At 35.4% G+C, this 15,106-nt stretch overlaps 1 protein-coding gene across 9 annotated transcripts in view; it reads left to right on the top strand.

Annotated features, from left to right (window-relative positions):
• The window catches only part of dmd (dystrophin), a 135,993-nt gene that overhangs the window by 42,790 nt on the left and 78,097 nt on the right, over window positions 1–15,106 (top strand). For all 9 annotated transcript variants that reach the window (XR_007827477.1, XM_051106544.1, XM_051106519.1 and 6 more), the window contains exons 21-30: window positions 1,507–1,687; window positions 2,267–2,412; window positions 6,114–6,326; window positions 8,118–8,231; window positions 8,827–8,982; window positions 9,175–9,345; window positions 11,363–11,545; window positions 11,855–11,989; window positions 13,911–14,063; window positions 14,169–14,330. Coding sequence is in view for 8 of the 9 variants with exons in the window: in XM_051106544.1 (XP_050962501.1) it covers window positions 1,507–1,687; window positions 2,267–2,412; window positions 6,114–6,326; window positions 8,118–8,231; window positions 8,827–8,982; window positions 9,175–9,345; window positions 11,363–11,545; window positions 11,855–11,989; window positions 13,911–14,063; window positions 14,169–14,330 (1,614 nt within the window). In the remaining variant the exon portion in view is untranslated. The remainder of the gene's footprint in view (window positions 1–1,506; window positions 1,688–2,266; window positions 2,413–6,113; window positions 6,327–8,117; window positions 8,232–8,826; window positions 8,983–9,174; window positions 9,346–11,362; window positions 11,546–11,854; window positions 11,990–13,910; window positions 14,064–14,168; window positions 14,331–15,106) is intronic.

A 15,106-nucleotide genomic window follows, 5' to 3' on the forward strand; every position in this document is an offset into this window, starting at 1 on the left:
TCACAAGCACCATAGAAGTCCACTATATGGAGAACATTCCTATAATTTTTTCCTCAAAAAAGGGGTGAGTAAATTATCTGTAAATTTTTGTTCTGGAAGTGAAGTTATCCTTTAACTACATTCTTATTTATTCTAAAAGTTTTTTTTTTAAGGGGTAATTTTTTTTAATGCTTTGTCTTGTTTTGTTTTTTTGTTTTTTTTTTTTTTAAAAAAAAAACATGCTTGAGAAGGTAAAACGCTTAGATATGGGTTCTTGGTTTTGCTGACGGGTCCAATATAGTTTCCTCGTTTCTTTTTGCATTACATTTTGACAGGTTCACAAAACAGTCTGCAATAATTCTATCTTTCATGTCAAAAGATCAAGGAAAATCAATTTTTCATAAAATGACCCCTTTGATAGGGACTCTGGCTGGCCTGGCTGGTGAATTTTAAGTGCACTTAGATTTTTATGTAATTTAGCTGTGATGATGGTACTTATATCGGGCGATTTAATTGAAAAAGGAACACATTTCCACTGTCTGGTGGCTGTGGACTGTGTTCAGTGGGCTAGACGTGGCCTGTTAGATTAATGAATATGATATAACAGGCACAGAGACAAGTTGTGTGATTAAAAAAGTTTGAGTGATCAAAGCTCTGCAGGTTTAAAGTCTTTCTTTGTTCATCTGTTCTTACCTCTTTTATCCTTGAGTATATCTGTACCTGACAGCTTCCTATATGAATGTCTTTCTCGCTTCTTTCTCTTTACCGGATCTTTGTTTCTGTAATATGTCTTTCAGAAGAGACATGTCTCCCTAAAGACCTTGAATGTCTGTGATAATATTATCATTTGATGTGATTAACCCATTCATTATCTTACTATGCCCCAGGTTTACTCATTTAATATTTCACACACAGACTGACTCTAACCCTCCATATACCCACATAATGAATTAGACATCAATTAAAAGAATAATTGTAATACAATATATAACAGTCAACATACTGTGTGTAAGTGGTTTTATATATATATTTGATATAAAATGAATTTGAGAATCTCATATGGCAGCAGACAGCAGTAATGTTATTTGTATAAGTTACAACGTTGCTATTTTATTGGATCAATAAAAATAGCTTTATTATAGCTATTTTATTGGCAATTGTAATTTATATACAGCATGTCGTAAATAAGCTCCATGTACCCTTTATTAAAGGACAGAAGGTGCAATGAAAGAGTTGTGGAGAGAAAACTCAAAGCTAAAGATGAGATTTTATGAAGTTTTTATTGAATTTGTGAAGTCTGTAAAAACATTTGCCTCGCAACAAAACAAATTATTCTTAGTATTTGAATCAGTGTAGACGTTTTGAAGTTATGAGTCAAGTTCTAAGTGCTAAATATTCACGTTTGTTCCCACTTCAGGTGTCGAGGGCTGACAGCAAAAAGATGGGGCCATTTTCCTGCCAGTACCAGTGCCATTATGTGACTTAGCTTGAACCGTTACAAGCCTAATGCTTTATTACCTTTCACAGGATGAGATCGCTCGCCTCTCCGCCTTACAACCACAAGTGGACAAGCTGCACGAACAACTCGAGGAGCTGCAGCAGAAGGAAGAGACGCCTGTTCTCTTTGATGCTGACATCTCTGCCTTCCAAGAGCACTACCACCATGTCCTCGAGGACCTGAGGGCCAGGGAAAGACAGCTTGTTCTGGGTGAGGGATGTCTGGCGCTGTGCTATTTGGGTTAACGTTGAGGGAGTTTTAAAGTGGATCACTCACATACTGTACGACGACAGCACTTGTATGTAGGATTCAGACTGCAGTGTGGTCTGGTTTGATCACGTTAGCCTCAGAGCTGGCAGCGTTTTCATAAATCTTTCAACTCAACGAGCATCTCTATCCTATTATGCTTCACAAGCGTCTGAAACTTTCATGGACTTGTTCTAACTTTTAAGCACTGTGTGGCTGAAAGGTAATTCATGTCTAATGAGTTCCTACACAATTTAGAAAGATTCTTACGCTTCCAGGACACCAATATGTATGCACCATATGTTTTATTCTATGCTGATCGTGTGGGGAAAATCGTCAGAATTAGGCAGAATGCTAAAATGTGATTAAAATTGCTGCTGGCAGTACTTCACACTAAAAATATGACCTAATTATTTAGTGAAAAAAATCTGTTAAATTTTGTGAATGATGGATATTTGAAATCTGTGGAAAGCTGCAGCACTGCTGGCAGGTGTTGTGTAGTGGATTGTGAGTTCAGACTTGCTTTCTTTTCTCTTGTATTAGTCCAGTCTAGTCTTCCACCCGCACGTTATAAGGATGTGATGGCAGCGCTGCTGGCCTGGCTGCAGCAATGTGAGAATAAACTAGCCATCCCCTCCACAGCAGTGACTGAGTACCCTGTCATGGAGCAGAGGCTCAAAGACATCAAGGTATGAGCTTTTACTGAAGAGCTTCAGACTTGTTTAAAAGCAGTGATTATTTTATACAGTTTAAGATATATGTGCAAAAAATGCCCCGTATGTGTTTTGTCTCATTTCTACATATATTGCTGATTTTGTCCCAATCTATCACAAGCTTAAATGTGATTTTATACAACAGTTCAGTAAATAAAAGTTGATATTATGTTATAATTTAAACAAAATATTGTGGTTTTTGCTCAATTTTGCAGAGAACATATTACCTTTGAAGCCATAGCAGAATTGTTGCGCATCTCAGAGCAACACAGCAGTGTTTAGTTTTTGAATGAATCCATGTTTTGAACGAATTGTGTGAACCAATGAATCAAAAGCCCATTCATAAAGAGAGCCATTTACTTCATTCCTAAATTAATCAGCCGTTTGAACTAAACAAATTAAAGGAGAAGTCCACTTCTAAAACAACAATTTACAAATAATTTACTCACCCCCTTGTCATCATAGATGTTCATGTCTTTCTGTCTTCAGTCGTAAAGAAATTATGGTTTTTTCTGGGATGCGCATTCACATACTATTGAATCATGTCGAAAGGTCACGCCGAACATAGGCGGATCTACAGACCCAGTGTTTACAAACCGAACTCGCAAAGACTAACAAAGTGTAAGTAAGTCAAACGCTGTTTACAAACAAAAAGGTACAACGTGTTGGACGATTCTGAAGTTGTAGGAGAAAATAAGATGGAGTTTTCCGCCATTCTCTACCTTTTTAAGCCGGAGTACACAGATGATGAACTTAGACGTGATTTGTAGTAGTGATGGGAAGTTCGGATCATTTTACCGACCTGGACCTGGACCTGTCTCGTTCTTCAAAATGAACAAATCTTTTTTTTCGAGTCATTTTGTTAATTTTAGCAAAATCAGCATCATGTGACAGCCCCATAAGATGAACGAACGATTCGAAAAACCCGAAGACTCGAAACAGGTGAACTAATTCCAGTACAGAACCTAATAGGATGTTGCGCATGCACGACTGAATGAATCACTCCCCGAGACAACTTGTTCTTCGCAAGTCACATTAAAGATTTGTTCAAAATGAGCTAATTATTTAAGAATGACCCGTGGACGCACATACACAAGCTTTTGTGCTTAGAAAATATACAGATTTTCATTTTTCGAAAAAAATGACACATCGTTTCGCTAGATAAGACCCTTCTTCCTCGGCTGGGATCGTTTAGAGTCCTTTGAAGCTGCATTTAAACTACATTTTGGAAGTTCAAAATCGGGGGCACAATTGAAGTCCATTATATGAAGAAAAATCCTGAAATTCTTTCCTCAAAAACCATAATTTCTTACGATTGAAAACATAAAGACATGAACATCTTGGATGACAAGGGGGTGAGTAAATTAATTTGTAAATTGTTGTTTTGGTAGTGGACTTCTCCTTTAATAAATGAATGACTCATAAAGACATTTACCCCACCTGCTGGCATATTTAGTTTCTTATTTAAAGTGTAAGTTTATTAAATAAATAAATAAATAAATAAAAACATTAAAGGAATAGTCACCCCCCCAAAAATTTAATTCTGTCATCATTTACTCACTCATGTCATTTCAAACCTTTCTTTTGTGAAACATGAAAGAAGATATTTTGAAGACTGTTGGTAACACAGCTGTTTTGATTACCAGTGACTTTCATCGTATGAACAAAAAATACTGAGATGTTTCTCAAATGATCTTTTATGTTCTATAGTTTACGTTAGGCTGTTACAGCCTAAATGTTTATGTGTAATAAATTCTATGTTGAATCAAATAGTTCTTTCTAAAGCTAAAATTTATGATGTCTGTTTGATACTTTCTGGTGTACAACAAAAATAGCTTTAAATAATCCTTTGTGGGTAATTTTAAAGTCAAATTTATTTTGTGATTAATTAGATTAATTAAATCATCATGTAATTAAAAAATTTTATCAACTGACAGCCTTAACAGATATATATATATAAAGAGAGAGAGAGCAATATTGGATGAGAAAAAATGTGTAGTACATAAATAAGAGAATGAAGAATGAGAAGAATGAGAATGAATAGGGAAAAGTTACATGCCTTCATTGCGATATGATTGGATATGACTGGTTTTGATTGGCTGTGATTGGTTCATAAGTCCCGCCTCTTGTGTTTGTGCGCGTTCTGTGTTCACAAATCAGTCTGAATGAGCAATATAATTGCGCTAATGGCAAGACTAACAAAAAAAGTAAGTAAACAACTCACACACTTAGATATCACCACTTTGTTGAGTTAAAATCAAACTTTAAATTGCCTCAAAACATGATCTGTGTGTGTGTGTGTGTGTGTTTTTTTTTTTTGTTTTTTTTTTTAAGTGAGAGATCAGCTTGTTGAAATTAAGGGTGGATCTCGTCATCTGTGACCAGTGTTTACTGACTGATGATCCAAAAATAAGTTTATTATGAAAAAAAAAACAAAAAAAAACAAAACAGCTGAACATAATAAATAAAATATAGAATTGTTTAAATAAAAGATGTTGTTTATATTGTTACTGCCTTGAGTTATTATTTTGGAAAAAATATCAAATGCTTAAAAACACTAACTTGGTGAGATTTATAGTTGGTTTTAATAAATTGAATAGCCCATTAATTACACTGTTACTGTAAAAATAAAATAAAGATCTTATTCTGGTAGTGGAAGTAATGTTTATTTATCAAAGAAAATGTGACTGGAACTTTAATTTGCATTTAATTTAAAAAAAAAAAAAAAACTTGTGAGGACTTTGCTTCCTCATTTTGAGAACACCACTGCATGTCAATGATATATGAAATTAGTACTTTTATTCCTCAAATGATTTATTAAACTGATAAACTGTGACAGACATTTATAATATTACAGTAATTATCATATATTGCAAGAATGCAAGAATCCTGCAGAAAAAAAATATCAGGCTTTTCACAAAAATGTTAAGCAGCAGAACTGTTTTCAACATTGTTAATAAGAAATTAAAGTATATTATGATAATATAATTATATATTAGTACAGTATAATATAGTATCAGTTATTTTAATTATTCTTAGTATAATAATTTCTGAAGAATCATTAGAGACTGAAGACAAGAATGGTAGCTACTAAACATACAGGAATGAATTTATTTAATAAGTAGGGATAAATTAAGTAAAAATTGAAGTGTAAAATATATATTAAAATAGAAAACAGTTATTTTATATTTAATAATATTTCAAAATTGTACTAGTTTTGGATCAGATAAATGCATATTTGGTGAGAATAATAAAACAGTTTACTTCTGTCCAGACACTACTGACAGAATCTACTGAGTAAAATCTGCTAAATGAATTCAAACTATTCATTCACTGTATATTGTGTTTATAACAGTGAATGTATCAAATTAATATGAAAGCATTATTAAATTATGTAAGATTCCAAATGTGACAATGCACATTAAACTGGGAAAATAAAATTCAAATTTAAACAATTACACACTCAACCGTCAGTGAAATCAACTTTGGTTTCTAGTAGATTGATTTGGTTTCTATTAGGCTGTCTCACTTAATAGATTATGTATTATTAGTACTATATGCAACATGTTTACCAATATGCCACATGGTAGACCATGAGGAACATGTGATTACATTTTTTAGTCAGTCAATATTTGTAGCTTAATGCACATTTGAATGAGTGCCAAACTGTTTTTCAGGCGATTCAAGCAGCGCAGAAGGAGCATCAGGGTGATGTGGATGACCTCAATAAAATGGCTGAGCAGGTGTTCCAGAAAGCGCCACCAGAGATCTGTCAGAAGTACCGGGCCGAGCTGGACAACGTGATGGTGCGCTGGAGGCGTGTGTCTGAGCAGCTGGAAGACAACATCCAGAAGCTGCAGGATCACATGGCCAAATTACAGCAGTTCCAGGCACGTGCTGAAACAATATGCTGATGAGGCTTTTCCTCAAATTACACTGGCTCTAGTTTCTCTGTAGCAGACACACTTCACCTACACCACGCTGGGTGCTTTCCAAGTAAAATGGACTTGAATGCAGGCAACTGACGATGTTGGCTGTGTCTCAAAACCTAGTCAGCTGCCTACCCAGAGAGCTTATGAGATTTTAAACTACATCCTTCCAAGAAGAGCAAATGTATTGCTCAAAGGTTGCCAATTCAGATCTCAGGTGACGATTCTCGGTTTAATAGAAATTAAGCTCGGTCAACAGCATTTGAAGCTTGTAATAACTTTTCACTTGTTTTCTTTAAAAAGAGCAAAAATCAAGGTTACGCCGAGGCACTTACATTGAAAGTGATTGAGACCTTTTTTAGAGGATTTAAAAGCATAATTATAAAGCTTGTAATTTTATAAAACACTTTACATTCATTCTTTTGTTAAAAAGTGTATTATATGAGCTGTGAAGTTGTGCGCGTTGCTTTTAAGGTCGTTTAAAGATTTTAGACATTGTCATGGCAACAAACTGGTAAGCTTGGTTATACTAGAACTTTACACAGAAAAGGTTACTAAGTATTTTTAAAATAAAATCATGTTAACACATACTGTGTGTATGCCTTACGGCAATACTTTTGAAACAGTGAATATTGTGATTAACTCTTTCGTACCATTCACAAAATTAATTTTTGTGGTCATTAACTTTCACAAGTGTTGTTAATTCAGCTTAGTTTGTTTTGAACTCAGAATATTCCTTTAATGGAATTTGTTAAATGCATTTTTTGTCCAACTGCAAGCACAGTGTTTCTCCTAATATACTGCAACTTAAATTAAGAAAAAATAATTTAATTTAATTTAATTTAACTTAAACCCCACAGTGTTTTTCCTAAAATAGTTTAACTTTAAGAAAAATAAAATGAAATCCCACAGTGTTTTTCCTAAAATACTGAACTTAAATAAAATAAAAAATAAAATAAAATAAAAATCCCAGTGTTTTCTCTAAAATACCATAACTTAAATAAAGAAAAATAAAATCGCACAGTTTTATCTAAAATACCGTAACTTAAAAATAAAATAAAATAAATCCCACAGTGTTTTTCCAAAAATACTGAACTTAAAAATAAAATAAAATAAAAATATAAGTGTTTTTCCTAAAATACAGCAACTTAAATAAAATATAAAATTAAAAATAAAAAATAAAATAAAAATCCCACAATGTTTTCTCTAAAATACCTTAAATAAATTAAGATAAAATAATATTGCACAGTTTTTCTTAAAATATTGTAACTTAAATATAAAATATAATAAAATAAATCCCAGTGTTTTTCCTAAAATACTGAACTTAAATAAAAAAAATAAAATTAAATGGAATAAAATAAAATAAGATGTAAAAATACAGTTACTTAAATGAAACATAAAATAAATAAAAAATAAATTAAATTAAATTAAATTAAATTGCTTGTGCATTATAAAAAAAACATACATGTCTGTTTTCAGCAAAACAAAACAAACAAAAAAACAGTGGTGGTAGCTAAACATATTTAGCAAATACAAAATTGCATAAAACCACAAGTAGATTGCCTCACGTAATAGATCGTTTAATATGAATATAAAATGTTTGCCAAAAACACCACATATATTCTTGTTGGTGATAAGGAGTATTACATGTGTGATTTGTTAGTTTTATGTTAATATTATTAATATTTTTTGTTAAATTCCTTTGGGTTGTGAGTGCATCTTCTGATAAAGTGACATTTCTTCCACTGGTAGAATGACACGAAGACTCTGCAGAAGTGGATGGCAGAGGTCGATGTTTTCCTGAATGAGGAATGGCCAGCTCTAGGAGATGCAGAGGCTTTGGAGAAACAGTTGGAACAGTGCACGGTGAGGACAGTCTTTATTTATTTAGCAATAAAAACTAAGTTTGTGTTCCAAACTTGGAATAGAGCTCTTGATGCAATACTGACCTAGAGCAAGATGTGCTAAAATAACAGCCGTGATCCAGAAACATACCATTGTGTTTCACAAACATGGCCCAAAAATTAAAATTCAGAAGAGAGTGCTTTTTATGCAGAGGCAAAGCGTAGCCTGAATTAAAGCATTGGTCTGGAAGAGGAAGAGCTGTTTCTCATTAAGATGAAATCTGCAAAAATATGTTGGGAGACCTGCTAATATAGCCGCAGCGGTGGTTGAATAAGCCATAAACCCGTCGGGACCTGACTCAGTAAAGACCCTGCCTTCTCTTTTCAAGCAATGGCAGGAAATGATTTTTATATTACTAGTCATGAAAACTCTAGCTTAACATGAAATCACATTTTTCAAATTGTGTCTCAGTATTTTTGTGCCCCACGGTAAGTTAGCTGCAATAATGGCAATAGCTTCGCTTCTATCTAGTAGAATTGGGTCAATGCATTGGCATGACCTGGTTTTCAGGACAGCCAAGACCATCTATTTCAAACATTCTCCCTTGATTTGCCAGGCTCTGGTGAACGACATCAACACCGTCCAACCGAGTCTGAACGGCATCAATGAGGTGGGACTGGCCTTGAAGAGGGAAGCTGAGGCACCGTTTGCCATCAAAATACAGAAGATGCTTGATGAGCTCAATGCTCAGTGGGAGCTCATTTGCAAACAGGTAATTAACGGGCCACATGGGCTTACGGTGCATTATACTAATTAATTACGAGGTGAGGCACAATTTAGTCATCTTTAAAAGCCCACGCATACCATTTTCACACCTAGGCGATGTCTAAGTGAAATTTTGGAGGTTATTAGAGCGTTTTCAGGTAGTCATTAAAACAAAAAATGTGTTTTTGTTGGTCCTCAGGCCTATGCAAAGAAATCAGCCCTGAAAGGAGGGCTGGACATGACGGTGAGTTTGAGGAAGGAGATGCAGGAAATGCAGGAGTGGATCACTCAGGCAGAGGAAGACTACCTGGAACGAGACTTCCAGTACAAAACACCTGAGGAGCTTCATAAGGCGGTGGAGGAACTGAAGGTTTGTTCATTGTTTTTAACATGTTCTTTTAATATCATTGTTTAGAGAACCTAATGCAGTCATCAATGGCAGTAAGAGTATAGAGCAAAATTCTTAATTTAGGACATAATTTAATTTGGTCTTGAAAGAATTTGGTTGAAAACATACAAAAATAATTCAACCTAACACAATTTGAGACGTTATTAAAGGGATAGTTCACCCAAAAATAAAAATTCTGTTGTTAATTTTTCACCCTTGTGTCGTTCCAAACTCGTAAGACCTTTGTTTATTATCAGAACACAAATTTAAGATATGTTTGATGAAATCTGAGAGCTTTCTGACCCTGCGTAGACAGCAATGCAACTGACACGTTTAAAGTCCAGAAAGGTAGTAAGGACGTTGTTAAAATAGTCCATGTGACATCAGTGGCAAAACAATTTTTTTGAAAAACTTGAAATTGTTGAATAAAGTCATTATTTTTGTTTTATTTACGCACAAATTATTCTCGTAGCTTCATAACGTTACCCCTGATGTCACATGAACTATTTTAACAATGTCCTTACTACCTTTCTGGACCTTAACCATATCAGTCTTGGCATTAAAAGCCGAGGGGTGAAAACTTTTAGAATTTAAAGATCAGGGTAAATTTAACTTATTTTGTCTTCTAGGAAACATGTACGTATCTTCTGTAGCTTCTGAAGGGCAGTACTAAATGAAAAAAGTATAATATTTAGGCAAATAAGGAAAAATGTACACATCTTCATTCTGTTCAAAAGTTTTCACCCCCTGGCTCTTAATGCGTGTTTTTTCCTTTTGAAGTATGAGTGAGCTTTTGAACGTTCTGTAATAGTTGCATATGAGTCTCTCCGTTGTCCTCGATGTGAAAAGCTGGATCTCAAAATCATACAGTCATTGTTGGAAAGGGTTCAAATACACAAAAATGCTGAAAAACCAAAGAATCTGTGGGACGTGAAGGATTTTTCTGAAGAACAGCATGCAGTTTAACTGTTCGGGACAAACAAGGGACTCATGAACAATCACTAAACAAACAAACAAAAAGAAATAGCTGTGGATCATTCAGATAACAACAAAATATTAAGAATCAAGTGTATGTAAACTTTTGAACTGGGTCATTTTTATATTTTCTCTTGTGGACTATATGTAAATGTCTTTTAAGTGAAATATCTTGTTCAGGTCAGTACTAAATAAACAAATAACATGCATTAATTGCAGATTCTGCAAGGTGTATGTAAACGTTTGACGTCAGCTATATATAAAACTCATGTGGTTACAGGGTTGCATGGAAAATGTGGGACACAGCTAAATTTTACTTTTTTACACAGACTAATACTATCAATTTACTAAATAATTTAATTCTACAAACAATTGAATATCAATTGATTTAATTTTAAAATTATATGATTTTTAATGTTGGATACCTCAAAAAGAGCAGGACCACTGAGGTGGAACAAGCCAAAATCAACATTTTAAGAGGGAAACAGGCATTGTTTGAGTACTTTTCATGCTGTGTTAGTTTTACGTTCGATAATAGCTTATCTAACACATTTAATCTCACTAGAGAACATGGGATTTGTGTCTTCATTGCTTTTAACAACAGTCAAGGGACACCAATTTGTACCCCGTTCATTGAAAGTGCCAAGACACCGAAGTTTAAAGAAAAGAAAACGAACATGTTGTGCAGAGAACAAAGTGTCAGAGAAGCTCCCCAGACAGTTGTCATGATAGCAGAAGACTGACATCTAGACAGCTGAAATGCATTCATTTCCTAACAGGAGCCGGGAAGCTTTTCACCTCCATGTGATCCTGTAGCTTTGTGTTTTTCTATGAAGTAAATGGGGCACATTTTTGCTTAACTTCCCAAGTTCAGCAGTCAACAGCGGGGATCTTGTATTCTCTCTGTCCCAGTGCCAAGCTTAGCTTAACTTTGCAAGCAGAGGCTTAAGAGAATGCTGATGTTCACTAACCTTGGTAAAACATCTGAATGCTCACATAATCTCCTCTCCTCTCTCCCACTCAGCGGGCTCAAGAGGAAGTCCATCAAAAGGAAACAAAGGTGAAGCTACTGACGGATAAAGTCACCAATTTCATTTCAAAGGCTCCTCCTGCGGCCCATGATGCCCTGAAGGCAGAACTGGATGTTTTGACTTCTAACTACCAGCGGCTGTGCAGCCGGCTTGATGGAAAATGCAAGACTTTAGAGGTGAGCTTGATATTGTGCCAGTAATGGGGTTGCGCTCGGGAGTCAGACAGTGTCCCGTTCATTGACATTTATTCATTTGCCAGATGCTTTCATCCAAAGCAACTTAAAGTTCTTTTAAGGTTTACACTTTATCAGGGTGTGTGCGTGTGTGTGTTTCCTGGGAATCAAACCCAAGACTTTGATGTTGCTAGCGCCAGCCTCTTTCAGTTCAAACCACTAATGTGGATCTTCTAACCTTTGATCAAATTCTCAGGACCCAGGCCCAATTTGATATGTTTGACTAACCACATGCCCTGTTGGCTGTTGTAGGAGGTGTGGGCATGCTGGTGCGAGCTGCTGTCTTATTTGGAATTGGAGAATGCCTGGATGGACCTTCTGGAGAAGAAACTTGATGAAACCGAGAGCCTTCAAGGAGGTGTAGAAGAAATAGAAGAAGCTTTGGCTGTGAGTGCTCAAAATCTTTGAGATGAACATAGAAGAAGACAATCAAACAAACATCTTGAAAGCCAGTCATATAAAAATAGGTTACCTATAAGGGAATAAGGATATCACACTTATAAAAATAAAGGTGCTTCATGATGCCATAGAAGAACCGTTTTTTGTCTAAATGGTTCCATAAAGAACCTTTAATATCTGAAGAACCTTTCTGTTTCACAAAAGGTTTATTGTGGTGAAAGAACGTTCTTCAGATTATAAAAAGAATCAAAAATGGTTCTTCTATAGCATTGCTATGAAGAACCTTTTAAAGCACCTTTATTTTTAAGAGTGTATGTGGTTTTAGAAGCCTGGAATATTGTGAGTGAGTCACATTCTCTGTTCTTTCTTTTTATAGTTTGACAGTCTGTGGTCACCGTGACCTGTTGATGTTAAAAGGGCTGTGTAAATAAATTTCCCTTTGTGTTCCACTGGAAAAATCAGAGCAGACAGGTTTAGAAAGACATGAACATGAGTAAATGATGACACCGTTTTCATTTTAGGGAAGAGTTTGACTTGGAAAGGTCACTCTCTCCCAGAGGAGAATTTTATTGTTTAGAGGTTACTCTTTCATATTGCAGGACACTGACTTAAATGCCAGTCTTATTGGAGTTTTTACTTTGTCTCGGACGTTTCTCAGATTATTATTGATGATCTCTTCTGAAACTCTACAACATTGTTTCCCAAACAGGGGAACTGCAGGGGGATAGTGAGTTGTTAAAAATAAAATGTTTAAAAATGATCATTTAAATGGACAGTTAATGGGGCTGCACAATCAAAACAAAACTAAATCACAATATTGTTATTTATCATTTTTTCCCAAGTTGTGCAGCCCTAAAAATAATTTAAAGGGGAAATCGGATGCAAAAGTCACCTTTACATGGAGTTTGCATATAAATGCATCTTAGCTGTGTGTACACAACAACCCTACAATGATAAAACTCCATTCACTCTTTTTTTCAAATCCTCAGAAAACCTAAACAGTCTCAATTGTCAAGTCGTTTTGATTTTCTGAGCAGTATGATGTCATACTGCTCAGGCCCCGCCCACAACCTGTGATATACTGTCCCGTATTAGCATATTCTCACCCTCAGCCAGTTGTATGCTGTTGCCATTTCGTCTGCAAAGCAGTGCAGGTGTTTTGTAGTTGGATGTAAAACTGAACATAAGAATGCACAAAAAATGGAAGAGTGGGACGGAGTGAGAAATAGCTAATTATCATTTAAAGAAGCATGCAATGAAATGAGTCGCTGTGAACAGAGCTGTTGGTTTACACATCCTTTGAGGAATTTTAGTCAAAGTATGTTGCAGACATTTCATAAAGACCCTAAAGAATCATACAAACTTGTGGAAAATGGGCATCCAGTGTCCCCTAATAAAAATAAAAAGCTTACTAAAATGATTAAATATTTTATTTGTTTACTAGCATGTAATGTGACCGTTAACTGACTTCAGAGAACCATGAATATGTGAATGTGTTGTTAAATTATTGAAATAGTAACTTCTTTTGTGGGTATTTCAAGTAAATATTTTACATCTAAGGGGTCTGACTGACTAAAAGTTGAAAACCCCTGCCCTAGAGAAACAAAACTGAGAATTTAGCAAAACATTTATTGACTTAGCAGAGCCTTTTCTCCAAAACTACTTTAAAAATGAGGAATGCTACCAGAACAAACTCAGTATGTTGCCTAGGAGTCTATTTGAGATATTAAATAGATCTCATTTGTGATATTTCTTTCCTATGAGCTAATACATGCGCTTATGATGATACAATAGTCACACCAAAAATTCAGTCTTGCATCATCACCTTGGAGAGCGTCTTATATTAGGTTTTATGTTTTCAAATGCCGTCTAAATCATAGGTATTAAAGTGGTTCCTGTTCTCTCCCAGTCTTTAGACAAGATGATTCGAGAGCATCCTGAATATAACCGCAACCAGATTCGTGAATTAGCCCAGACCCTTATGGATGGCCGAGTCCTTGATGAGCTCATCCACAAGAAAGTGGAGGACTACAACACACGCTGGGATGAACTAATGCAAAGGGTAGGAATTTAAGATGACTCAGATGTACTGCTGCAGTGGAAACCCTAAGTATATTCATTGGATTTTCTCATGTTTTGATTCTCTTCTGTTTTCTGTCAATAACAGGCTTTACAAAGGCGACAGCAGCTGGAGAAGAGCTTGCAGTGGGCCCAGGAGAACGACAGAACCCTGCGCCTCATTCAGGACTCTTTGAACACCACTGACCGACATTTGACTGCTTATATAGCAGATGGCATAGACGCTGCACAGATACCTCAGGAGGCACAGGTATTCGTATTATCTCATATATATATATATATATATGTATATATATATATTATTTTGAAATGCTTGTCCTATGTAGGGTCTCAGGAATTCTTGATAATCAGGGTTTCCCTATTGAAACCCTATTGTAATTGTTAGAATGGTCATGGATCAGAAAACTGATCGTGCAGACCAAAACCTATGTCGTAGAGTTTTGAAACTTGGAGGGACAGTAGTAAATAGCCTGATGGTGGCGCTACAGCGAGCACAAGTGTGAAATCGCTCATAACCCCTAAACCGTCAGTCACAGGCTCAAGTGTCTTATGTCGTTGGAATCCTTCACTCATGCTGGACAAAACACATGCCTCAGATTTGATCGGCAATTTTGCATTTTTTGAAAAACCTACTTTTAAGAACTAGTCCTAGGTTTTTTGCCCGATCGGAACCAAACCAGTGCAGAAAGATTCTCTTGATAGTGAATATCAATAATCATCAAAAAAACTCTCCTGAAAGGAAAGAGATATCCTCACCAAACTCAAAACACGCATGTAAAAGCTCAATCTGAGGCCACAGGAAAAAAATTGCAGAGCTTGGCTACTTGGTGGCGCTACTGGATGGAAGACATAAAAATATTCAGATATAAACTATGTCCGCTATAACCGCGCAACTGTTTGTCCTTTCAACATGAAAATCGGTGTGCACTGTTTTGGTCCAAAGTTCCACAAGTGTCTATAAGGACATTTGCATATCTCGAAAAACATGGCCGCCATTGTCCGACAAATTTTGAGCACCTATTAGAC

The sequence above is a fragment of the Labeo rohita genome, chromosome 1, assembly GCF_022985175.1.
Source record: "Labeo rohita strain BAU-BD-2019 chromosome 1, IGBB_LRoh.1.0, whole genome shotgun sequence".
Lineage (NCBI taxonomy): Eukaryota > Metazoa > Chordata > Actinopteri > Cypriniformes > Cyprinidae > Labeo > Labeo rohita.